Source organism: Chiloscyllium punctatum, chromosome 4 (assembly GCF_047496795.1).
Source record: "Chiloscyllium punctatum isolate Juve2018m chromosome 4, sChiPun1.3, whole genome shotgun sequence".
In the NCBI taxonomy this organism is placed as follows: domain Eukaryota; kingdom Metazoa; phylum Chordata; class Chondrichthyes; order Orectolobiformes; family Hemiscylliidae; genus Chiloscyllium; species Chiloscyllium punctatum.
The window spans coordinates 98,260,034-98,287,633 of NC_092742.1; the positions used below are offsets into that span (position 1 = coordinate 98,260,034).

Sequence of the window (27,600 nt, forward strand, 5' to 3'; positions counted from 1 at the left end):
CCTCCAACAACTTGCCCACCAATGAGGTCAGGCTCACCGGTCTATAGTTCCCTGGCTTGTCTTTAGCACCCTTCTTAAACAGTGGCACCAGGTTAGCCAACCTCCAGTCTTCCGCACCGCACCTGTGACTATCGATGATACAAATATCTCAGCAAGAGGCCCAGCAATCACTTCGAGCTTCCCAGAGTTCTCTGGTACACCTGATCAGGTCCTGGGGATTTATCCACTTTTAACCGTTTCAAGATTGACAACAATTATTATTATTAGATAAATTACTCAAAAGTGAGTTACTCATGACTTTAGGGTGTAGGTTTGCTCGCTGAGCTGTAGGTTTGATATCCAGACATTTCATTACCTGGCTAGGTAACATCACCAGTGGTGACCTCCAAGTGAAGCAAAGCTGTTGTCTCCTGCTTTCTATTTATATCTTTCTCCTGGATGGGGTTCCTGGGGTTTGTGGTGATGTCATTTCCTGTTTGTTTTCTGAGGGGTTGATAGATGGCATCTAGATCTATGTGCTTGTTTATGGCGTTGCGGTTGGAGTGCCAGGCCTCTAGGAATTCTCTGGCACGTCTTAGCTTAGCCTGTCCCAGGATAGATGTGTTGCCCCAGTCGAAATGGTGGTTTTTTTCCATCTGTGTGTAGGGCTGAGGGAGAGGGGGTCGTGTCTTTTTGTGGCATAGCTGGTGTTCATGAATCCTGGTGGCTAACTTTCTTCCTGTTTGTCCTACGGAGTGTTTGTGGCAGTCCTTGCATGGATATCAAACCTACAGCTCAACGAGCAAACCTACACCCTAAACCTCAACCTGACCTACAAACCTTGCGATTACTCATGACTGCTGCGTCATTACTTTCTTATTTCCCTTCAAATTGAGTCGATAGACAAAATTTTCTTCACTGTCATGCCCTATCCATTATTAGGGAAGGCTCATCCTTCTCTCCACCCTTCAGCCTCTGACGCTCCAGGGAAAACAGCCCCAGCCGATTCAACCTCAAATCCTGGCAACATCCTTGTAAATCTTTTCTGAACCCTTTCAAGTTTCACAACATCTTTCCAACAGGAAGGAGACCAGAATTGCATGGCCTAACCAATGTCCTGTACAGCTGCAAAGACGGCACGATGGCGCAGTGGTTAGCACTGCAGCCTCACAGCACCACGGTCCCAGGTTCAATTCCAGCCTCGGGCGACGATCTGTGTGGAGTTTGCATGTTCTCCCAGTGTCTGCGTGCATTTCCTCTGGGTGCTTCGGTTTCCTCCCACAGTTCAAAGATGTGCTTGGTGCATTAGTCAGAGGGAAATGGGTCTGGGTGGGTTACTCTTTGGAGGGTGGGTGTGGACTTGTTGGGCCGAAGGGCCTGTTTCCACACTGTAGGGCATCTAATGTCAAAAACATGACCTCCCAACTCCCGTACCAATACTCTGACCAATAAAGGAAAGCATACCAAACACCTTCACTATCTTATCTACCAGCGACTCCACTTTCAAGGAGCTGTGAACCTGCACTCCAAGGTCTTTTTGTTCAGCAACACTCCCTAAGACCTTACCATTAAGTGTATAAGTCCTGCTAAGATTTGCTTTCCCAAAATGCTGCACCTTGTATTTATCGGAATTAAACTCCATCTGCCACTTCTCAGCCCTTTGGCCCATCTGATCAAGATCCTGTTGTAATTTGAGGTAACCATCGCTGTCCACTACCCCTTCAATTTTGGTGTCATCTGCAAACTTAATAACTATACCTCTTATGCTCAACATCAAAATCATTTATATAAATATGATGAAAAGTAGTCTTGGAGTTTGGAGAGGCGTTTGTTTAGAATTATGGTGTTGAAGTCTGAACTGCAGTCAATAAGCAGGAGCCTGATTTAGGTATCCTTTTTATCCAGATGTTCCAGGGATAAGTGTAGAGCCAGGGAAACGGAGTCTGCTGTGGACCTGATGCACTGGTAGGCGAACTGTAAATGATCAAGGCAGCTGGTAGGCTGGAGATGTGAGCCATGACTACCTTCTTGGAACACTTCATTATTATGGAGGACAGATACTAGTCTTGTTCTTCCATTTTGAATTTTTGCATTCAAGAGGAATCTCAGTATCCTCATATATAAATTGTGAAGTTAATATATAAATAGTGCAAAAAATTAAAGAGTGAAGTAGTATTAAGGCAGCTAGTGTGTTAGGAAGGCAAATTGAACTTTGGCTTCAATGCTCAGGTGTTAAGAGTTTAAAATAGGGAAGTCTTGTTATAACTGTACAGGGTGTTGGTAAATGGAGTGCTGTGTACAGTGCTGGCCAACATATTTAAGAATGAATACACTGGCACTCCCAGTAAAACTATGCTCACCCCACCCTAGATCTATGCCCACCTCTTGCTCAACTTGGACATCAATACCTGGATCTTGAGAGAATACGATTGTAAATTTACTTCATTTATAGAGATTTGACCAAGGAAAATCAAAGGATATACAGTATTCCCCAACCTCCAGCCCAGAACGTCCCTCCAACATGCTGATGCTACTGGTCACCACTACAGTGGACTTCACCCTCTACTCTACCATGGCAATGATTGCTGGATGATAAGTGTTTGTTAGACCCTCTCCCATCCTACAGCATACCCTGGTCTCCAGTAGTCTTGGATTTTCCCTGCTTGACTTCGTTCTGCTGGGAGCATGCAGTGGTTGGTGTGTCACGAGCACCCTTTTTAAAAGAATTCATGCACAGGAATCTTCCAGCACCACCCCCACAACCAAGATGAATTTCAGGAACCTCATGGACAATCCCAACAACCATCTGAACATCACCCTGCTATCATAGCCTGAGATGTCCAACACTACAACATGGAAATCACCACCATGAGCCAGACATGATTGGCAGGAGAACAAGGTGCATCACACTTTATTCTGGAAAGGCAAACCATAAGAACTAGATATCTCAATTAATCCCCCTTTGGGATAAGTGAACACATTGTGACCCTATGACTCTACCCTGGCCCAGAGACAATACATCACCATTGTCCTAGACCCTATGCGCAGCAGATGAGACCAAAGAGGCAGCCTATACCAGTCTCAACCATTCACTTTCCTTGATTTTGCCATGGCAATTTCAATTGCAGAGTCAGGAGGAACAGAGACTTTTGGAAAGGTTTAGGCAAAGAAAATGTAGCCCTCCTTCTGACTAAGTGCCTCGTTGCTTGAATGAAGAGTACCCTATGACCCATTCTGTGTTCAAGTCCTGCTCAAGTGATTAATCTAGGCTGACAATCCTACTGTGCAATGACCAAGAACTGCTTTGTCAGCATGGTCATCTTTTGGATGAGGTGTTAAGCCAAGACACACTCTACCCATTCAATAAAATATTGGTGAGGCCACTTTTAGAACTTTGCATACCGTTCTGGTTACCCTGTTATGGGAAGAATGTTGTTTAACAAGGTGCAGAAAAAAAAATTAAAAGGATGTCACTGGGACTTCAGGCTTTGAGTTATTTTAAGGCTGTAAGGAGAGACAAGATAGGCTGGGACTTTTTCTTTCCCTCTGGAACAGAAGAGGCTGAGGAGGGACCTTGTAGAGGTTTATAAAATCATGAGGGTCATAGATTAGGTGAATAGCAAATGAATCCTTCCAGGGGTAGGGGATTCCAAGACTAGAGGGCATAGGTTTATCAACAAGGTAAATACAATGACTGCAGATGCTGAAAACCAAATACTGGATTAGTGGTGCTGGAAGAGCACAGCAGTTCAGGCAGCATCCAACGAGCAGCAAAATCGACGTTTCGGGCAAAAGCCCTTCATCAGGAATAAAGGCAGTGAGCCTGAAGCGTGGAGAGATAAGCTTATCTCTCCACGCTTCAGGCTCACTGCCTTTATTCCTGATGAAGGGCTTTTGCCCGAAACGTCGATTTTGCTGCTCGTTGGATGCTGCCTGAACTGCTGTGCTCTTCCAGCACCACTAATCCGGCATAGGTTGATGATGAGAGGGGAACATTTAAAAGGGACCTAAGGAACAACCTTTTCATGCAGAGGGCAGTACATGTATGGAACGAGCTGCCAGAGGAAGTGATAGAGTTGTGTTCAATTACAGCATTTAAGATATTTGGACAGGTACATGGATAGAAAACATTGAGGGATAGTGTGGGAAATGGGACTAGTTTAGGAAACCAAGTCAGCATGGACAGGTTGGACTGAAGGTTCTATTTAAGTGCTGTACAATGCTATGACTCTATAAGATGACCTCATCAATAAACACCCCGTTGTATCAGAGGGACACCAGACCTCCTGTCTGCACCCTCACTTGAAGCTCTGGCACCTAACAGATTACATCATTGTTCAAGTGAGAGTCAAAGATGTCCACATCATCCATGCTACAAAGTGGAATGACAACAGCTGGACTGACTACTGACTAATCCATTCTACCATCTCCAATAACTTGTCTCCAAATCAGCAGAAAAACTATCACTGGAGTCTCAATGTTGCTGGAATCAAAAGATTCTGGGAAGACGTACTGACTCAGGCAATGCGTCACAGCCAATCTTGTGACAAAGAGCCACAGAATGCCCAAACTTCCTGGTCTATTTTAAAAGCCATCATAATTAACACCTACACCGAGACACACTGCCCCTCAACCAGGAAACACCAAGACTGATTCAGAGATGATTGATCTCCGAGACTACACTGCAAATGTTCCTGAAACGGCAGCTACATCAAAACTCGAGTTAGAAGAAACATGTCCACAGACTATTGAAGGCTCAGATTCAAATAAAAAACAAAAAGCCTGTAATATAAAGAATATGGGTGGAAAGAACTCAGGAGAATCAGCAACTTTCTGACAATCAGGTATGTGTATGGCTTCTTCAACACAAATCAAAGCCATCTATAGTCTCAGTACTCAGGGACCTTCCCCACAGAGCCAAAACAGAGAGCTACTCAAAGACTAATAGGCAGTCAATGCCTGCTGGAGAGAGTGCTTAAAGAACCTCAAGCAGTATGCAGTCTTTTATCTAAGCGTTCTCAACACCACCCAACAACACACTAGCCCTTCTCATTTCAGCACAACTTCAAACTGCCATGAGGTCAAAAAGCCAACGAACACAAAAAACAAGGCCATCGGTGCAGATGGAATCCCCAATGAAATACTATAATATGCTGACAGCACTTGACCCAAATCCACAAGCTCACTGCCCTCATCTCGAACTAAGACAGCATGGCAAGAAATCAGAGATGCCCTAATTTGTGACCAACGTCAAAAAAGGCGACAAGTCCATTACAAAGAAATTTCCCAACAGTCCACACCCTGGGAAAGGCTCTTCTGAATATCTTCCTCAATCATCTCCTCCCAGTGGCTGAATAGTCTCAATGCAGTTTTTGCCCATCATGTGTATGATTATTGTACATTAAAAATTCAAGAAAAGTGAAGGGTACAGCACCAAGCTCCGTATGTAGCTTTCTTCAATCTCACAAAGGCCTTGGACTCAGTCAACCATGAGGGATTGGAGAATATCCTCATGACACTTGGCTGCCACCATTAGTCATCTGCTCACTATGACATACAAGCCACGATCCTCACCAACACTTTTGCCACAGACCAACAAGAGTGCAAACAGGGCTGTGTCATTGTACCAATGCTCTTCTCTATTTTCCTCAATTCAATACTGCCTCTTCTCCATGAAGTTACCTGCCCAGAGTGGGGCTTACCCAAGGATGAGCAGGAAATTATTCAACCTCCAAAACCTCCAGTATAGAACCAAGACCACTCAAATGTAAGTCACTGAGCCACAGCACACAGACGATGCCTGGGTGCGTGCATGGAGGCCAAGCTACAAACCATCACTGACACATTCTCTGAGGTATATGAGAGAACAGACCTCAGCCTAAACATCCAGAAAAAAAACAGTGACTTTATACCTGCCTGCCTCTGCCATACAATGCTGTATCCTGACCATTAATATCCGTGACGAGGGCCTGGACAACATGGATCATTCCCCATAACTCTGGAGCCTTCTCCCACAGCAAGCAGAGATTGATGATGAAATCCAACACTGACTCTAATGCCACAGTACTGCCTTTGGTTCCTGAGAAACAATGTTCAAAATGTCAGACTTCAAACCCAACACCAAGCTCATGGTCTGAAGAATCGTGGCCCCGACCCTTGTATATGCATCAAAAACATGGACCATGGGCCATGGGCCATGCACAGCAGGCACATCAAAATCCTTGCAGTATTACCTACACTACTGCCTTGGCAAAAATTCTACAAATTCACTTGTTGGATACATATATAAATGTGAGCATCCACTTCCAGGTCAATATACCCAGAATTGAGGCAGTGGTCACACAACTAACTACAATGGGCAGGAGACATTGTCTGCCTGCCTGATGCAAGACACCCTAAAATAGTGCTGGTCTGAGCTCCGCAATGTTAAGCGATTACTAGAAGGGCAAAGAAAATGCTACGAAGACAAACAAAGTCTCCCGACACATATGCAGGAAATAACTTGCCTGGGAATGCACAAACTGGAAAAGAAACATCCACAAAAAAAAAGGTACAAACCACTGAGTATCACTAAGTGAAGCACCTGAGGACTAAGCATAAGCAATGGAAAGAGACTGTCCCACCCATTCATCTACTCAAATATCACCTGCCACACCAATGGCAGAGTCTGTAGCTCCAGGACTGGATCAGCGGAATCCATCGCCCCAAAATGGAAACAAATCATCCTCCAAAGAACTGCCAAGGAGAAAAAAAAAACAAGCTTTGGATGCAGTTCAAAAGAGATTCACAGGAGTAATTTCTGGGATGGGGTTTGATTTTTTAACAACAGCAAACAGGTTATTCTTTAGACGTTAGCAGAAGGATCGGTGATTTTATTGAAAACATTCAAGATTCTGAAGGGATTTGACATGATGGATATGGAGATGTTTTCACTAAGGAGGGAATTTCAAACATGGGACCTAATTACGCAATAAGCGAGACTTATTTAAAGAGTTGAGATATGAAGGTACTTCTCCAAAAAGATGGTCAATGCCTTGAATTGTCTACCCCAGAGTTGTGGAAGCTGTATCACTGAAAATATTGAAAAAGGAAATAGGTATCTTTTTAAAACATCACTGAGTTACAGGCTGAGGGTACCTGGTACCAAAGAGGAGTTAATGCCTGAGGCAAATCGGCTATGACTTTAGTGATGGCAGGGCAGACTAAATGGCCGACTCCTGCTCCTGTTTCATATGGCCTTCAGTTACGTTGGGTCGTGTTACAAAGACATTGGAATAGAAGAGTAAAGATTTCTTACTACAATTATACAGGGCATCGAGAAGCTGGATCTAGAGTACTGCAAGTAGTTTTGGTCTCCTTAACCAAAGGATACATGCCCCAAAAGAGACTGTAAACATTTAATCGATTGGTTGCTGGGATGAGGTTTTTCTTCCTAACTCATGAAATGTAAGCAATGATAGCTGGCCAGCATTTATTACCCATTCCTTGTTGCCCTTCACAAGGTAGTAGTGAGCTGCCTTTTTGAACTGCTGCAGTCCCGATGTGCTGTATATTGCCTATAATGTTGTTAGTGAGGAAATTCCATGATTCTGACCCAGCAACTCAAGGAACCGCAAAATATTTACAAATAAAGATGGTGAGTGACTTGGAGTGGAATTTGCAGGTGATAGTGTTCCCATGTATCTGCTGTCCTTGTCCTTCTACATGTAAGTGGAAGGTGCTGTCGAAAGATCTTGGATAAAGTTTCTGCAGTACAGCTTTTAGATAGTACACACTGCTGCAACTGAGCATTGGTCATAGAAGGAATGGATGCTTGTGGATGTGGTGCCAGTCAAACAGGCTGCTTTGTCTTGAAAGTGGTCAGGCGTCTTGAGTGTTGCTGATGCTGCACCCATCCAGGCTACTGGGGAGTACTCTATTACATGTCTGACTTGTGTCTTATAGATGACGGACAGGCTGTGGGGAATGAGGAAGTGAGTTACAGTATTCTTAGCCTCTGGCATGGTCTTGTATTTATATCGTAAGTCCAGTTGGCTTCCTGGTCAATGGTCATACCCAGGATGTTGGCAGTGGGAAAAAATTAGTGATGGCAATGTCATTGGATGTCAAGGGGCAGTAGGTGCACTGTGTATATTGGAAGTAGTCACTGCCTGACATTCGTCTGGTGTGAAAGTTATTTGCTACTTTCAATGAGACGTAGCCTTCCCTGGAGTTTAGAAGAATGAGAGATAATATGATTGCAATATAAAAAATTCTTAAGAGGCTTGACAGGAGACATACTGGGAAAATACATTCCTTGACTGGGAACCTAGATGAATCACAGCCTTAGAATAAAATATCAGGCATTTAGAACAGAGATTATGAGAAATCTCTTCACTCAAGAGTTATGCAACTTTGGAATTCTCTATTACAAAGAAATGTGGATATTAGTGGTTAATTATATATATGATTAAAATTGATAGTTTTTAGATATGGAGTAATTAAGAGCTATAGCGATAGTGAAAGAAGCTGAAGTTCACATATAAGATCAGTCGTGTTGACCAAGCGGACCAAACAGCCCACTTGATCATCTATTTATCATCAGCTTTGATCCTTCGTTCAGCTTTTTCAACAAAAAAAAACTCAAAACAGATTGCACTAAGTTGAGCGTACAGACCTATCTTCTCAAGAGGCTAGTTATTGTTCTCAAATCAATGACAAAGCTCACCCTCACCTGTGTATCAAAGACATTGGTGAGATCCACTCTATATTGATGATATAGGCAGTCTGATACCAAGCGACAGTCATGGATCACCTGAATGAATTACAAAACAAATACTGGCAAATTAATTCAAAGCCCTGTGGAATGCACAGGGAAACCAACCTGCTGATAAAGACATGCAGCAATTTCGTTCCACCATGAGCTGAGTTACTGAATAAGCCTGTGCAATGACATTTGGTGGTCTACACAGAATTTATGTCATAATCCCAAAACAGATCAATGGGACTCCTTCTGCTTAGACAGTAGTTATCATTAATATTTTCCCCCTCAACAATTTAATAGGTGAAGGCAGTGTAGATTAAAACAAAATCTTTAAAAAGGACTTCAAATGTGGAAACTTGTCCCAAGGTTCTTCACAAGTGATGCTCAGCCAAAGATCAAAAGCATGGTTAAAGAGTTGATTTTTAAAAAAAAGAAGGCCTTGCAGCAGACAGGCTGAGGTTGAGGCAGGGAGTGAGGGGCTCAGAGCTGAAAGTGACTAGCAATTCTAGGTGACAAAATCCAGCCAGAGGAAAGTCCGTGTTAGTAATGGACAAAGTTAATGAAGTAAAGAGGGCATGAAAGTATTTAAATACAAGGTGATTTTAAATTTAAATTGGAGGGGTTGGGAGATTAGACAGTGATGGGGAGCAAAAACTAGTATGAGCAGCAGAATATTTTGTGCATTGAAGCATACAGGTTGTGATGTGGGAGGTGGGAAAGGAAACATTTGACTAGTAAAGCAGCAGCAGCAAGGGTGATGTACGAATGGAGACTGCAATGGAGAAGCAAGGTCAATTGTTAACTGAGGTATACGCACCAAGGAGCACTCAGGTTCAGCTCCCATGCTGCATACACAGGAGCAGAGAAACAATTACAGCATGATCAGACAAAGTCAACATGGTTTACCAAAACAGAACACATTTTGACAAATTTATTCGAGTTGTCAGAGGTTGTAACTGCTTGGGTAGATGTGAATGAGTAGGTATACTGTATTGCTTTTTTTTTGTCCCATGGGATATGGGTGTTACTAGCAAGCCTAGTATTTGTCACCTGTCAGTTATTGCCTTTGAACAGCTTACTCATTGGCATTTTAGAATCAGCAACATTGCTGTGGATCTGGAGTCAGCTGCAGGCCAGACCAGGTAAGGACAGAAGATTTCCCGAAAGGACATTTGCGAATCAGATGGGTTTATGTTGACAATTGATAATAGTTTTTCTGGGGTAACCATTGGGGTAGAAAGTGTTTGTTGGAATTTTTAATCAATTCGGAACTCACTAGCTATTGTGGTGGGTTTAAACTATTGGCCCCTGGATTAATAATCTAGGATGATGTCACTATTTGTTCCTTATATTTTCAAGGGTAATTTGATAAGGTGCCATTCAAAAATCTTAATCTTTAAAATGGCTCATTCCTGTTCCTTCAAGATGAAATATATCATTTACTGCAAAGCTCTACACCGTGGGTGCATGGGATAGGATTACATTCCTGACTCTCTCAAAGCCATCTCCCAGCATGACTGGATCATTAGCATGGGAATATGCTAAGCAAAGTAACATTTATGTATTGTTCCAGATGCATAGGCTTTCCACATCAAAACTATTGACTAGCAGAGAGCAGATAATTTTCCTGCTCCCCAAGGTCATAAATGCTGTATAGCATGGCAGGGTAAGCAAAATGTATCCCCTGGTAGTAGTGCTGACACTACAGATATAGGAACTTACTTTCAGTATATCAGAGTCCTCTAAAATCATTTTCAGTCCATTCTTAAATGCCACTGGTCCAAGAAGGAAGATATCAAACAAATAAATTTGATTCACTGTTGCTATCTAGAAAGCAAGAATGAAAAAAACAAAATGAAATTAGCTAGTTGAGAACATGGGGTAAAATCTATGGCCCAGTAAAGATACAGGCTAGGGTTCAAAAACAATTACTTCACAAGCAAGAATTGAAGTTCAAAATTAATAAAATAGTTGGAGGGTGGCACAGCTTTTTCAGAGTTTTACTGTTTGGTATCAAGTAAGGTCACCCCCACTCACCCAAATTAATTACTGACTCTATTTTGCTTTCTGACTTCAAGAGGAGCTTCTGGCAACATTGCTGCACCATCATGAAGACCACCTACTTCCACTATCAAAATATTCCTGATCTCCTTCCTTCTCTCATCTTCCACTTTGGTCCCTCACCCTTGGCTTAGTTTTCTGTGGACGCAAATCAATCTCAAGCTCTCCTGGCCGGCACCCATCTTGCATTCTCTTCAAATTTGAGTTAATCCAAACTTCTGCTGCCAACAGCTGGGGAAAGTGCTCTACAGTATCAGAGAGTTATCAAGGTAAAAATAACTCCTTGGCCTATCGGCTGTGTTAAGCATAAACTGCATTTCACTGAGATCCTGCAGCAGCTTAACCCTTGTCTGAAAATAAGCACATATGCATAAAAAAACTGTTAGCTGATCAGTAGTGGTGTAGTTGTCCTTTTTATTGAACTGAAAATGTGAACTAGAAAAGCGCAGCAGGTCACGCAGCATCCAAGGAGCAGGAGAATCGATGTTTCGGGCAGGAGCCCTTCTTCAGGAATTCCTGCTCCTTGGATGCTGCCTGACCTGCTGCGCTTTTCCAGCAACACATTTTCAGCTCTGATCTCCAGCATCTGCAGTCCTCACTTTCTCCTTTTGATTGAACTGCCTACTTTAAATCTCAACAATGGAAAATATGCTAATATCGTTTGCCTTTCCAACTTTGTCTACATGAAAAATTTAGTCAATGATCTTTTTTCAGACAGATACTTGGGAATAACAGCCAGCATGGAATCTTATCGTATAGTTACTTAATAAAGGTTACAAAATAATAATCTTTTGGATTTCAGCACCAGCTGCCCAACACTGACACAAGGCTAGAACAGTACCTGTATCAAGCACAGCTTCCCAAAGCGGCAGATATCAATACCTTCCACTGCCACTCCAATTGCACTTTGCTTTTTAATGTGAAAGATCTGCAAGGAATCAGACAAAAAGTTAGAATTCATTAGATACTGACATCCAATTTGTTTCCTCGTTGTACTCACAGCGACATCCATCCCTCTGCAGTCAGATTACAAGATTCATAAGCTGTGATTTTAAGCGTTGAAGCTTCTTATGGATCCATCCACTAGGAGTGGGAGATTGACAGAAAAACGCGGCTAAGACCCTCTCAGAGACTTCTTCCACAGGATGCGGAGTCTTGCAGCTCACTGGCAATAAAGAGCAATGTAGCACGGTGAACTACCCACCAACTAGCCCCACTTGAGTTGAGAGGGGAGACACTTAATATGCGCACAGCACTGTTACAATGGGAACCAGGATTTACTTGTTTACAGGAGTATTTGTTGAAATAATTGTTCCAGATCCTTCTATTGTCTTAATAACAATGTTCATGTCCAGATTTCAGAAATACTGGATGGGCAAAGTGTAATAATGGAATTGGAAACATTCAAAAGTACATATGAAAACTCAACGCAGATTCATCAAGTGGTCTGACGGCTTCCCCTGCTGGCAGAATGAGACTCTGCCATCAGAGCACATAAAAATCATTTCCACTTGAACCGCCCTCCAACATAGTAAGATAACCCAAGGCACTTTTCACAGAACGTCAGCAAACAAACTTTGACATCAGTCCACATAAGGAGATGTTAGAACAGGTGAGTTGAGTTTTAAGCAGTGTTTTGAAGTAAAAGAAAATAAGACAGATTTGCGATGGGAGTTCCAGATTCTGGTGCCTTGGCAATTAAAGGCATGTCTGCCAAAAGGTGGAATGCTGAAAGGATGTATGGAACAGATCAGAATTGGGGCAGTGCACTCATAAGAGTGAATGAGGCCTGAGGCCACAAGGGAATTGAAACCAGGATTAAAGTTTTCTTTCCAAATAGTTATCTTTCAACTTGAAGATAATGTGCTGCAAGCACAGAGGTTATGAGTTACAAGACTTAGGGCATTGGCAGGAGAATTTTGGATGAACTCAAACTTAAGGGGAATGTAATATGGGAGTTGGCAAGGAGACCTTGAGAATAATTTGAGTCCAGAGATGACAAAGCAAAAGCAAAAGTCCTGGCAGATGAATGAGACAAGGGAGGAGATGAAGCATGCTTTTGAACATGGAATAAAGTAGTCTTCAGGATGGATCAGAAACATTGCAGGAGCTCTTCTTGGGGTCAAAAAGCAAGATCAATACAACAACCAGGAACAGAGACTGACTGTTAATGTTTAAGAAGCATTTAGACAAATACACGAACAGACAACGAATAATCCATGAAGTTACATTGAGGCACAGGTCAGTAACTGGTTGAAAATTAAAAGACAGTCTGTAAAGATAAGTGTTTGTTTTTCAACTGATGGGATGTGACCAGTGATGTTCTCCAGAAACTGCAATGTGCCCCAGTTTTTCATCATATATCAATGATGAAAAATAATTAAAATAAATTCATCCAAGTTTGATGGCACTGAGTTGCAACAATAAGACCAGGAGGCTACAAAAGCACACAGACAGTTTAACTAAGTGCTCAAAATTACAATGGGTGGAGCTCAATGAAATTTTACACTTTGATTTAAGAGTGAAACAAAATCTTTTTACCCCTTTTTAAAATGGTGTTGCTGTATACAAGTCATTGAAAGATAATGAACAGTTACAAAAGGTAATGACAAAAGTGAACAAAATGTTATTCTTGATTTCAAAGGTTTTGCAATTCAAAAGGCAGGCAACACTTGATAGCAAATGAGTAGCCCATGTTGCTCTCAAGGTGGTGTTCAGCATGGAGGTGCACTGTTACATCAAACAAGAGGTTTTGGGTGTGGGTTTACATGTGTACAGGACTGTTTGCGGTGCATGTCTGGGGGAGGTATGCACATTTGTGTGGGGGACGGGAGGTTTAAAAGTTTATGAGTGGTGCCGATAGAGGTGGTGTGCGTGTGGTGTGCAAGTAAAGGGATGTGCAGTGCAGTATGTGGAGGGTGTGTGCGCACGCGCGTAGGGTTCCAATTGCCTAAAGGAGGCCTTTGCCAAGTTTGCTATTGCTTCCAGTGCCTAGGTTGAGTACTGGTGTTCCATCCAGTTCCATTCAATTAAAACTTTAAAATAATTTGTTAGAAGTGAATGGCTTGCTCAGCCATTGCAGAGGGCACTTGAGAGTCAACCAAGATTGCGATAGATATTCCAACATAGGCCAGATGAGGTAAGGAATGGGACATTTCTTTCCCGAAATGGACACGAGCAAATGAAATGAATTTTGATGGAAATTGACAATGATTTCACTATCACCAGACTTTTAATTCCACATAATATCTGGAAGATTATGCCACCATGACATCTGGAATTAAAACCCAGATCCCCAGAGTATTCCTTAATCTCGAATTTACAGCTCAGTGACAACACTTCTTATGCCATCACCTCCCCATAGATCAGTGACGAGCAACAGTCAACTGCCCACCATTTACTTGCTTTTTATTATAAAAATATTATAATCTTCCACATTTCCCCCTTCCTCAATTATTAGGATAGGTTAAAAGGAATGATTCTTCCCTTCCAAACGAAAATCTGCCGTTTGTCTCAGTATCGCATTTAGCCTGGGAAATGATCAGCTGCAGAGAAGCATAACAGATCAAGTCTGCTCAACCTTGCCCATAAGAAATAATATCTATGTTTTGGATTGATATATTGGTGGCAGAACTTTTGAAACATGCTCCACCATGAGATTTGTCAGACAAACAGCCTTCCAGCAATCATCTATTACCAACAGGTTATTGTATGGAGAAATGAGAGGACATTTCTTTGGTAATTAGAACACAAAATCAAATCATTTAAAAAATTAAAATAATTAAATCCAAATTAAGGAAGATTAATTTTTTTCATTTAAATTTTTTTAAATTACAAGACTTAAATTTACAAATCTTGATTGTGTGTGGGGAACAAAGTTAGCATTAAGCAAGCAATTAGGAAAGCAAAATTGCACGATGGCCTTTTTTGTAAGGAGATTGGAGTACGAGAATAAAGAAGTCTTGCAACAATTGTGTGGAATTTTGAGACGACCATACCTGGGTCTGAAGTTTGAAAGAATGAGAGATGATCCATTTGAAACAAGATATTTAAAAAAAAAGAGACTCTGTAGGGCTAGCACAGCAGTTTTCTTCTTTGGTTGCGAATCGAGGACATTGTGATACAGGTACTTCATTTAGGAATGAAATGAGGAGAAAATTCTTCACTTAATTGGATTCTGATCTCTCAGAGAATCTAGGGAGTTGGGGAGAATGTGGCTAGTCTAATGAGGCTAAAGATAAGCAAACTGATGGCTGAGCAGCCTCAAAAGGCTTCATGGCATACATGTATTTTTCTTCTGAAGTATGGGCAAAGAGGATTGAAGTAAACCTTTCTGCCAGACATACAATTTAAATATAATGGGTTATATATACAAATAAAGGTTAAGAGGACAAAGGAAATCAAAAGAATTGAAACTTGAAACATTTTTTACTACAGAAGTGGCAAGTACGCCAAACAGATTTTCAATATGGGTGGCGCAAAAAACCATCCTTAACGGTTGCAAGAAAGAACTAGACAAGGTCAAGAAGTGGGATATTGAGTTATGAGAAATTCTAAAGGGAAAACTGTAGATACCCGAGAAAGTTGGACCAAGTCTTATCCTGTCTGAAACTGGTCAAATGCTGGGTGTTAAGAGCATTTGTGTGTGTTGGATCATGCGATCTTAATAGAGCAAGCATTGGTCCTGTGAAGGAGGGGAAGGAAAAAAAGCCAGAATTATGGTGATTTCAATATTGTCACTTTTGCTGGGAAATGTACAGATAAGTATTAAGTAAGTGACAGATATCTTCATAAAAAGCTTCCCAAATGCTGACTATTCAGGACGGAAATAAGCAAATAGTCATCTGGATAAAAAGTCCGAAGATTTGAGGATCTTCAGTGGGATTTATTCAGAGTGAATGCGAAATAGACGTTTTGGGAAGGGCTTTTGCCCGAAATGTGGATGTTGCTGCTCCTTGGATGCTGCCTGAACTGCTGTGCTCTTCCAGCATCACTAATCCAGAATCTGGTTTCCAGCATCTGCAGTCATTGTTTTTACCACCTTTATTCAGAATGAGTGTGTGCTCCAGGACGTAGGAAAACTTAATTTTAAATTCTTTCAATTATAGTAAGAAAAAGGGCAGATCACTATAAATTTAGAGAGCTGGTCAGGAAAATTACTGACTTTTCCAGTTCCACGAAACAGACAATATCCTATGAAACTGAATATATGATCAGTGTTTTCAGAGGGAAAAGGCAACAGTACTGTAATTAGTGAACTTACAGCAGGACCAAACTTTTGATGAAATTGGTCGATGACTATATATTTCAGACTTTCATCCTCCAACTCTGAAAGAAATCAATAGCAGTTAAAACCCTGCAATTGCAAGCGTACAATTTATACCATACATATAAGTGAACTTGCGGCAGCGTGTGTTGGGGAGATGGGGTGAAAAGAACAAAGGGACAAAACAGCATCATCTTTTTGTCATGTGTCTTTCAAATGTATCTTTCTTTCCAGACGAAGGGTAGTTGTTGTGGAGATACTAGTCTCAAACATTTACTCTACTGAGAATAATTTACCAATTATTCCCTTAAGGCACTGAATAAAATTATAGGCACTGAGGCCCAGGTAAGTGGTAGGTAACATAGTTCTATTATCAGAAGGGGAACCAGGTTGAGGGGAATTCATAAAGCAAACAAAATACTGAACTACACAGAGTAAACATCAAGTTCTATATGCTCATGACAGTCCTTGAATACCTTGTTAAGTTCCAGCTGAAGGGAGAGCGCCAAGCCCTGGAAACAGTTTAGAGCAGAACAGAATGCTCTCTAATGTCAAAGGGACAAATTATTGAAGACCTGGAAGGACTCTTCAAATGTCTATAGACCAACCTCAAACTTCAGTATATAAACAAGGCAAAATGACAATAGTACTTCTGTAGAGACACGAGAAGGACTACAGAAATAGCACAAAGTAATGCAATTATAGAGTGCACTTCAAGAAGTTTGAATTGAACGAATTGAATTAGCTTTATCGTTATAGGTTGATCAACATAAGGAGTATCTTTCTACGTGACATGGTAGAATCAGAAATCCTGGGATAATTTAAAAGAATAACTGAGTTGTATGGGAGCAGGGAGACAGAAAAACAGAAGAGACGGGCAGGAAATAGATGGAGTTAATTGGTGGGTAATGAACTACATGGCCTTTATCGTGTGTATCTGGGGGCATAAAGAAATTATCCAAAAGCTGGTAGAGTAGTAGAAAATTGTAAACTGACATTTCCCATTGCTCTGATCAGAGCAGAGTTAGGGCATGATGCATGGGAATTGTATTTTTTGGTAATGTTCAGTGTTTGGAAATGCTCCTCCTCTGCTATGGGAACAGGAGTTAGGGCAGCCATTCTGGGAAAACATTCGATAAAAACATTTTAGTCAGAGCCACTGATTTGCAAAGCTACTGATACCCTGGACTACAGCAACAACATGTGAAGCTAGATTCAAGTCCAAGAAAATTTTCATGCAGAGAAGTGCAAGTTTGACAGAGACCTGAATATATCTGGGGATAATAATGCGAGGAACTCCTTGAGTGTCTGAATTACACAGAATTTTGACATTCAACAAAATATGCAAAGTTTAATAATAAATCTACTGGGAAACAACAGAATAAATTGGGTCAATGTCATGTCCACATGGAATTCAGTCAGGCTTTTGACAAGGTCTTGCATGGGAGACTGGTCAAAGAGATTACAGCCAGGGTAATTTGACAAACTTGCTTTGTGGCAGGAGGCACAAAGTGATGACTGAAGGTTGTTTTTGTTTTTGTCACTGGAAGTCTGTCTAGTGATGTCTTTGGTGCTGGGTCTCTTGCTGTTTGAGGTGTACATTAATGATCTAGATATGAATGCAAGAAGTTTGATCAGTGCACAAAAACTGGGAGGGCTTACTGAAGGATCAAGATGGACTAGCCAAATGTGTACTTAATCCTAAAAAGTGTGAAGTTTTGCATTTTTGGAGCACCAAGGCAAAGGCATAAACAATAAATGGTAGGATTGGAGGAAATACAGAGGATCAGTCACCTTGGCGTGCATGTCCATCACTCATGGAAGGCAACACGTTAGTTCGGTTATTAACGTGGCATGAGAGAAATTTTCCTCATCCAAACTCGTTCAGAGATGTTATTAGACGTCTCTCGAGCAGGTAGGACTTAAACCCAGCCCTCCTAAGCTCAGCACACAAGGATCCCAGAAGGCAATGGGAAACCTGACCTCAAAAATCAAGGCACTATATACAAGTATAAGGTGGTTATGTTGAAGTTGTATGAGATATTATTTAGACCACAGCAGGAGTACTGTGTGCAGTTCCGTATCCACACAATGGGAATGATGGGACTACATGTGAAACAATGTAGAGGAAATTCATCAGGAGGTTGCTTGGGTTGGAACAATTCAGCAACGAAAAAAGACTAAACAGGCTGAGGTTGCTTTCCTGAATGCAGAGAAAATTGTGGAAGGACCTAATCGAAGTGTACAAAATTACGAGGGGGAACTCATCTGGCAAATGGGAAGAAGCTTTTCCCTTTAGTCAGGGAGCATGGATTGAAGGTAAATGGGAGGTGGTTTGGAGGGGATTTAAAAGAATGTTTTCATCCAGAGGGTGGGAAGTATCTTAACTCTGTGCTTGAAAGAGTGGTAGAGGGAGTAACCATCACAACATTTATGATCTACGAGATAAAATGCTTGAAATGCCATAGCAAACAAGGCTACAGCCAAGTGCGGGGAAGTAGAATTGGAGTAAATAGATTTTCGATGATGAGCACAGACATGATAGGTTGCAGGGCTTCTACAATTCTACAAGGTAAAAACAATGACTGCAGATGCTGAAAACCAAATACTGGATTAGTGGTGCTGGAAGAGCACAGCAGTTCAGGCAGCATCCGACGAGCAGCGAAATCGACGTTTCGGGCAAAAGCCCTTCATCAGGAATTTTATTCCTGATGAAGGGCTTTTGCCCGAAACGTCGATTTCGCTGCTCGTCGGATGCTGCCTGAACTGCTATGCTCTTCCAGCACCACTAATCCAGTATTCTACAATTCTATTACCAGTCATTGAGATCTTCAATGTCACAAAAAGACTGTCAATATCTGGCAAATTTGACAACGCTGTGAAAGCTCAATGAACAGCCTCATTAGCAACCAGATTACTAAACACCAAAGAATAGGTCACATCAGTTCATTGGAAAATGACAGTCACATGCGTAGAAGGTGCTGCTTTTACTGATCCACGGTGGCACAGTGGTTAGCACTGCTGCCTCACAGCGCCAGAGACCCGGGTTCAGTTCCCGCCTCAGGCGACTGACTGTGTGGAGTTTGCACGTTCTCCCCGTGTCTGCGTGGGTTTCCTCCGGGTGCTCCGGTTTCCTCCCACAGTCCAAAAGATGTGCAGGTCAGGTGAATTGGCCATGCTAAGTTGCCCGTAGTGTTAGGTAAGGGGTAGATGTAGATGTAGGGGTATGGGTGGGTTACGCTTCGGCGGGGCGTTGTGGACTTGTTGGGCCGAAGGGCCTGTTTCCACACTAAGTTATCTAATCTAATATACATTCCCCAATCAACTTCACAGAACTTCCCATACTTGTACCTGATCAGGTCTGTGATCACATTTCTCTCTTCTCCAACTCTGTCTTCCAAATATGTTCTTTTAAATGCATTTTTCAGACAGCCAATACAATTTTAAGGTCTTTCTTTTTTAGTGACGTATCACAGACTTGCATATTCTAACCACCCAAGATTGTAACTGGTCCTGTAGATTTTCCTCAATTATCTTAATCCAAGTCTTCAAGTTACCATCGCATCAACTGCTAGAAATAAATCACTAATCATAATCACAAACCTTACAAGTTTTATTAGACTATTCCTTACTTAGCAGCTCAAATGAGTTCTTCATCCAGAAGATTTATCAGGTTTGTCTCAATCTAACTGATAATTTCAGCTCATCTCAGAATACAATCAATATTGTACCTTTTCTGTCATCTTTACAACATTCCTTATAAAGTGGTTCCCAAAATTGCACATTTAGTCTAAGGTTGACCTAAGGTCTAAAAGAAATTTAATGCAATTTAAATCTCCAGACACAAAACCAAAGATAATCTATGTTATTTAATGGCTCCGATTTCTTTAATGATTATGTATCTGCACACCAGCCCATTTGGAATTTTTTGTTTATTTCCAGAACATGATTCATTCACATTGTTCTACATTAAGGCACACCATAAATTTATCTGCTCACCATGCCACTCAATGCTACAAAAGTCAAGGTTTTTGTAAAAAAAAGGCACAATTTGCTGTAAACTGATTTGGTATCTTCAGAACTGTAACTATTTATTCTCTCAATTCCCAAAGCCAACAGTATAATGCTGTCAAGAGTTGAAAAGTGTGGTGCTGGAAAAGAACAGTAGGTCAGGCAGCATCTGAAGAGCAGAAGAATTGACATTTCGAACATAAGTCCTTCTCAGGAATGTGGAAAAGGCGGTGAAATAATTTGGAAGGCGATAGGTAGATGCAGGTGGAAGGGGGGTGGGGGATGGGTGATAGGTCAGAGCGGAGAGGTGGGAAGAAAGACGGACAAGGAGGACAGTGCTGAGTTGGAGGTTTGGATCTGGGATGAGGAAAGAGGTGTTCTTCCTCCAGGTGTTGAGTGGCTAGGAGTAGGAGTTGGAGTTGGGGAGAGAAGGGGGGGAGAGAGAGAGAGAGAGAGAGAGAGTTGAAGTGGTCATAGAGTCAGAGATGTACAGCATGGAAACAGACCCTTCGGTCCAACCGGTCCATGCCGACCAGATATCCCAACCCAATCTAGTCCCACCTGCCAGCACCCGGCCCATAGCCCTCCAAACCCTTCCTATTCATATACCCTCCAAATGCCTCTTCAATGTTGCAATTGTATCAGCCTCCACCACTTTCTCTGGCAGCTCATTCCATATATGTACCACCCTCTGCGTGAAAAAGTTGCCCTTTAGGTCTCTTTTATATCTTTCCCCTCTCACCCTAAACCTATGCCCTCTAGTTCTGGACTCCCTGACCCCAGGGAAAAGACTGTCTATTTATCCTATCTATGCCCCTCAATTTTGTAAACCTCCATAAGGTCACCCCTCAGCCTCTGACGCTCCAGGGAAAACAGCCCCAGCCTGTTCAGCCTCTCCCTGTAGCTCAAACCCACCAACCCTGGCAACATCCTTGTAAATCTTTTCTGAACCCTTTCAAGTTTCACAACATCTTTCCGATAAGAAGGAGACCAGAGTTGCACACAATATTCCAACAGTGGCCTAACCAATGTCCTGTCCAGCCGCAACATGACCTCCCAACTCCTGTACACAATATTCTGATCAATAAAGGAAAGCACACCATACACCCACCTTCACTATCCTATCTATCTGCGACTCCACTTTCAAGGAGCTATGAACCTGCACTCCAAGGTCTCTTTGTTCAGCAACACTCCCTAGGACCTTACCATTAAGTGTATAAGTCCTGCTAAGATTTGCTTTCCCAAAATGCTGCACCTCTCATTTATACGAATTAAACTCCATCTGCCACTTCTCAGCCCAATGGCCCATCTGGTGCAGATCCTGTTGTAATCGGAGGTAACCCTCTTCGCTGTCCACTACACCTCCAATTTTGGTGTCATCTGCAAACTTACTAACTGTACCGCTTATGCTCGCATCCAAATCATTTATGTAAATGACAAAAAGTAGAGGGCCCAGCACCGATCCTTGTGGCATTCCACTGGTCACAGGCCTCCAGTCTGAAAAACAACCCTCCACCACCACCCTCTGTCTTCTACCTTTGAGCCAGTTCTGTATCCAAATGGCAAGTTCTCCCTGTATTCCATGAGATCTAACCTTGCTAATCAGTTTCCCATTGGGAACCTTGTCGAATGCCTTACTGAAGTCCATATAGATCACATCTACTGCTCTGCCCTCATCAATCTTCTTTGTTACTTCTTCAAAAAAACTCAATCAAGTTTGAGAGATATGATTTCCCACGCACAAAGCCATGTTGACTATCTCAAATCAGTCCTTGCCATTCCAAATACAAGTACATCCTGTCCCTCAGGATATCCTCCAACAACTTGCCCACCGAGGTCAGGCTCACTGGTCTATAGTTCCCTGGCTTGTCTTTACCACCCTTCTTAAACAGTGGCACCACGTTTGCCAACCTCCAGTCTTCCAGCACCTCGCCTGGAACTATCGATGATAAATATCTCACCAAGAGGCCCAGCAATCACTTCTCTAGCTTCCCACAGAGTTCTCGGGTACACCTGATCAGGTCCTGGAGATTTATCCACTTTTAACTGTTTCAAGACATCCAGCACGTCCTCCTCTGTAATCTGGACATTTTGCAAGATGTCACCACCTATTTCCCTACAGTTTATATCTTCCATACCCTTTTCCACAGTAAATACTGATGCAAAATATTCATATAATATCTCCCCCATATTCTGTTGCTCCACACAAAGGTCGCCTTGCTGATCTTTGAGGGGCCCTATTCTCTCCCTAGTTACCCTTTTGTCCTTAATATATTTGTAAAAACCCTTTGGATTCTCTTTAATTCTATTTGCCAACGCTATCTCATGTCCCCGTTTCGTACTCCTGATTTCCCTCTTACGTATACTGTCTTTATACTCCAAGGATTCACTCAATCTATCCTGTCTATACCTGACATATGCTTCCTTCTTTTTCTTAACCAAACCCTCAATTTCTTTGGTCATTCAGCATTCCCTATACCTACCAGTCTTCCCTTTCACCCTGACAGGAATATACTTTCTCTGGATTCTTGTTATCTCATTTCTGAAGGCTTCCCATTTTCCAGCCATCCCTTTACCTGCGAACATCTGCCTCCAATCAGCTATCGAAAGTTCTTGCCTAATACCGTCAAAATTGGCCTTTCTCCAATTTAGAACTTCAACTTGTAGATCTGGTCTGTCCTTTTCCATCACTATTTTAAGACAAATAGAATTATGGTCGCTGGCCCCAAAGTGCTCCCCCACTGACACCTCAGTCACCTGCCCTGCCTTATTTCCCAACAGTAGGTCAAGTTTTGCACCTTCTCTAGTAGGTACATCCACGTACTGAATCAGAACATTGTCTTGTACACACTTAACAAAGTCCTCTCCATCTAAACATTTAACACTATGGCAGTCCCAGTCGATGTTTGGAAAGTTAAAATCCCTTACCATAACTACCCTATTATTCTTACAGATAGCTGAGATCTCCTAACAAGTTTGTTTCTCAATTTCCTTCTGACTATTTGGGGGGGGGGGGGGGGGGGGGGGGGGGTGTCTATAATACAATCCCAATAAGGTGATCATCCCTTTCTTATTTCTCAGTGCCATCCAAATAACTTCCCTGGATGTATTTCCGGGAAATAATCTCCATCAGCACAGCTGTAATGCTAACCCTTATCAAAAATGCCCCTCCCCCTCCTCTCGCCTCCCTTTCTATCCTTCCTGTAGCATTTGTATCCTGGAATATTAAGCTGCCAGTCCTGCCCATCCCTGAGCCATGTTTCCATAATTGCTATTATATGCCAGTCCCATGTTCCTAACCATGCCCTGAGTTCATCTGCCTTCCCAGTTAAGCCCCTTGCATTGAAATAAATGCAGTTTAATTTATTAGTCCTACTTTGTCCCTGCCTGCCCTGACTGTTTGACTCACTTCTGTTCTCAGCTGTACCTGTCTCAGATCAATCTCTTTCCTCACTATCTCCCTGGGTCCTATCCCCCCACCTTACTAGTTTAAATCCTCCCAAGCAGTTCTAGCAAATTTCCCTGCCAGTATATTAGTCCCCTTCCAATTTAGGTGCAATCTGTCCTTCCTGTACAGGTCACTTCTACCCCAAAAGAGATTCCAATGATCCAAAAAATGTGAATCCTTCTCCCACACACCAGCTCTTCAGCCATGCATTCATCTGCTCTATCCTCCTATTCCTGCCCTCACTAGCTCGTAGCTCTGGGAGTAATCCAGATATTACTACCCTTGAGGACCTCCTTTTTAAATTCCTGCCTAACTCTCTCACCTCCTTTCAGAGTCTCAACCTTTTTCCCTTCCAATGTTGTTGGTTCCGATGTGGACAATGACCTCCTGCTGGCCCCTCTCCCCTGTGAGAACGTTCTGCACCTTCTCAGAGACAGCCTTCATCCTGGCACCAGGGAAACAACACACCATTCTGCTTTTTCTCTGCTGGCCACAGAAACAGCTGTCTGTACCTCTGACCACAGAATCCCCTAACACAATTGATCTCTTGAAAGCCGACGTACCCCTCGTTGCATTAGAGCCAGACTCAATACGTTCCCCTGAGAATCCATCACCCCTTACATTTTCCAAAACAGCATACCTGTTTGAAATGGGTATATCCACAAAAGACTCCTGCACTAGCTGCCTACCTCTCTCACCCTTCCTGGAGTTAACCCATCTATGTGACTGTATCTGAGACTTTCCCCCCTTCCTATAACTGCCATCCATCACATACTGTCGCTGTTGCAAATTCCTCATCGCTTCTATCTGTCTCTCCAACCGATCCACTCGATCTGATAAGATTCACATCGAACAGCATTTATGTCAGATATAATCTGCAGTAACCCTTAAAACTCTCTTTAAACTCCCCCATCTGACAAGAAGTACATATCACTGCAAAGACCAGCTTTGCTCCTTCACAATCTACAGACCCAGAAAATAGCACCGTCTTATTCCTCTACAAACACTGCCCCAGGTTAAATTAATAGCTATGGCTTATATTTTAAGTTTAATCAAGAGACTTATCTCCAAAAACATATAATCAAGAAAGAATCCACTATACTCACTACCGCAGCCTCTCTCTTGGACAGACTTAAAACAACAATTGACTTATCTGATTCTGTGCTGTGAACTTCACCCAACAGTTCCTCCAAGATTAGTTGTGAATTTCACTTTGTTAATTTTCCCAGATGTACTCCGATGTCCAGCGATATATTAATTCAACAGCAAAGGCGGTAACTGTGCAGGTTCTCTCTCTCTCTCTCCCCTGCACTGGTCAGCCACAGGGCGATGGAATTTTTTTTGGGTGCACGAATCAGGTGTTCTTTGAAATGTTCCATGAGTTGGCATCCTGTCTCCCCAGTGTACAAGAGACCACATCAAGAGCAACAGACACAGTAACGTGTTTAGATATGCAGGAAAATCTCAGCATCCTTTGGGGCCTTGGATGGAGTGGAGGGCGAGGTGTGGGTGCAGGTTTTACACCACTTGAAGTGGCAAGGGAAGGTGCCAGGAGTGGAAGGCAGGTTGTTGGGGTGTGTGGACCTAATGAGGCAGTCATGGAGGGAACGGTCTCTGCGGAACGCTGATAGGGCTGGAGAGGGAAATATATCTGTAGTGGTGGGGTCTGACTGAAGGTATTGGAAATGGCGAAGGAAAACGTGTTCTATCCGGATATTGGTGGGGTGGAAGCGGAGGACCAGGTGGGTTATATCCTTGTGCTGTCACTCAATTTCACTGAGTGGGTGCCTACATATGAAAGATCTGGAAAGCCAAAGTACCTGAAAAACGTTGCTCTCCAAAATCGTTCCCTATAGTTGTGTCCTCCAGTTTATCCCTCGAGTCACTTCAAAACAAAAACACAAAAACATGATTTTCAGTGCTTTCCACTTTATTTAATGCAAAAGGTTAGGAATAATTTAGACTGGGATGTAAGTTCGCTCACTGAGCTGGAAGGTTCGCTTTGAGACGTTTTGTCACCTAGTAACATCATCAGTGAGTCTCCAGTGAAGTGCTGGTGTTATGTCCCACTTTCTATTTGTGTTTAGGTTATCTTGGATTGGTGTTGTCATTTCCTGTGTTTATGTCTTCCCTATGTTGGGTGACGTCATTTCCTGTTCATATTTTCCAGAGGGTGGTAGATGGGATCCAAGCCAATGTGTTTGATTGCGTTCCAGTTGGAATGCCAAGCTTTTAGCAATTCTCATGTGTCTGTTTGGTTTCTCCAAGGATGGATGTGTTGTCCCAGTCAAAGTGGTGTCCTTCCTCATCTGTCTGTAAGGATACTAGTGACAGTGGGTCATGTCTTTTTGTGGCTAGTTGATGTTCACATATCCCGGTGGCTAGTTTTCTGCCTGTTTGTCCAATGTAGCTTTTGTTACAGCTCTTGCAAGGTATTTTGTCAATGATGCTAGTTTTGCTTGTTGTCCGTATAGGATATTTTAAAGTTCATTATCTACTGTTTTAATGTGCTGGTGGGTTCGTGGGTTATCATGATGCCAAGAAGTCAGAGTAGCCTGCAGTCATTTCTGAGATGTCTTTGATGTTGGGGACATGGCCTAGGGTTTCAGAGTGTGTTTTGTCTGCTTGTTTGGGTTTGTTGCAGAGAAATCAGCAGACTGTGTCCATTGGGTACTCTCTCTTTTTGAACATGCCGTACAGGTGATTTTTCTCTGCTTTTTGTAGTTCCTCTGTGCTGCAGTGTGCAGTGACACCATTTACCACCAACTTCATCAGCAAGAATAATATCGTCAAGCTAGTGGACCTATGCCTTATCACCCACTTCACCTTCAACAACAAAACCTACAGACAAACCAACAGAACACCCATCGTATCTCATATCAGGATTCTTAGCAGAAGCAGTAATGCAGACTCAAATAAACAGCTTTGCAAGCCATCCATCAAACGTTGGGTCCACTACGTGGATGACACCTTTGCCATCACTAAACAAAACAAATTAGAGGAAACCTTCAAGACCAAAGATATCCTTACTAGCATCAAATTCACAAGAGGAAGAAAACAACAAACTACAATTCCTAGATGTCACAGTAGAGTGAACAGTCAATGGGAAACTTCAAACCAGCATCTATGGGAAAACACCACAGATGGACCAGATACTGAACTATAGAAGCAATTATCCCAATAGCACAAGCGAAGCTGCATTAGAACATTTTAATGAGGCATCATACACTGCAGCACACAGGAACTATGAAGAGCAGAGTAAAATCACTTGTACGGCATATTCAAAAAGAACGGTAGCCAATGAACACAGTCTGCCAGTTTCTCAGCAACAAACTCAAACAAGCAGACAAAACGTGCCCTAATACCCTAGGCAATCTCAGAAGAAATGACTGAGAGACTACTCAGACCTCTTAGCATCATGGTTGCCCACAAACCCACCAGCACACTAAACAGCAGCTAATTAACTTGAAAGATCCTACACAGACAACAAGCAAAACTAATGTCATTTACAAAATACCTTCCAAGAACTGTAACAAACACTACATTGGACAAACAGGCAGAAAACTAGCCACCAGGATACATGAACATCAACTAGACCCAAAAAATGACCCAACTCTCACTCGTATCCTCACATATCGATGAGGAATGACACCACACTGACTGGGATAACACATCCATCCCATGACTAGCCAAACAGAGACATGTGCAAAAATATCTAGAAACATGGCATTCCAACTGATCTCTATCAACACACACATTGACTTGGACCCCATTTACCACCCTCTAAAAAAGAAAAGGACATCACTAACCCAAGGAAATGTAAACACATTAAATAGAAAGCGGGACTTAACACCAGTGCTTCACCGGAGGCTCAGTGATGATGTTACCTAGTATGGTGATATAACGTCTGAAAACGTACCTTTCAGCTCAGCAAGAAAAATTACATCCAGAGCCTCAACCCGAGCTATTTGTCTTCTCAAAACTGGATAAATTAGACCTGTTCTCTCACTAGTTTCAATAAAGCAGGGATTAACATTTATACAACACATGCCTGGACAACACTAATAAATTTGTTATAAAAAGTCATTTTTG

At 42.3% G+C, this 27,600-nt stretch overlaps 1 protein-coding gene across 3 annotated transcripts in view; it reads right to left on the reverse strand.

Annotated features, from left to right (window-relative positions):
- Window positions 1–27,600, reverse strand: part of exd1 (exonuclease 3'-5' domain containing 1) — a 60,564-nt gene that overhangs the window by 13,025 nt on the left and 19,939 nt on the right. For all 3 annotated transcript variants that reach the window (XM_072569369.1, XM_072569370.1, XM_072569371.1), the window contains 5 exons: window positions 25,329–25,393; window positions 16,047–16,111; window positions 11,625–11,711; window positions 10,445–10,549; window positions 8,693–8,773 (listed from right to left, as the gene is read on the reverse strand). In XM_072569369.1, coding sequence (XP_072425470.1) covers window positions 8,693–8,773; window positions 10,445–10,549; window positions 11,625–11,711; window positions 16,047–16,111; window positions 25,329–25,393 — 403 coding nt within the window. The remainder of the gene's footprint in view (window positions 1–8,692; window positions 8,774–10,444; window positions 10,550–11,624; window positions 11,712–16,046; window positions 16,112–25,328; window positions 25,394–27,600) is intronic.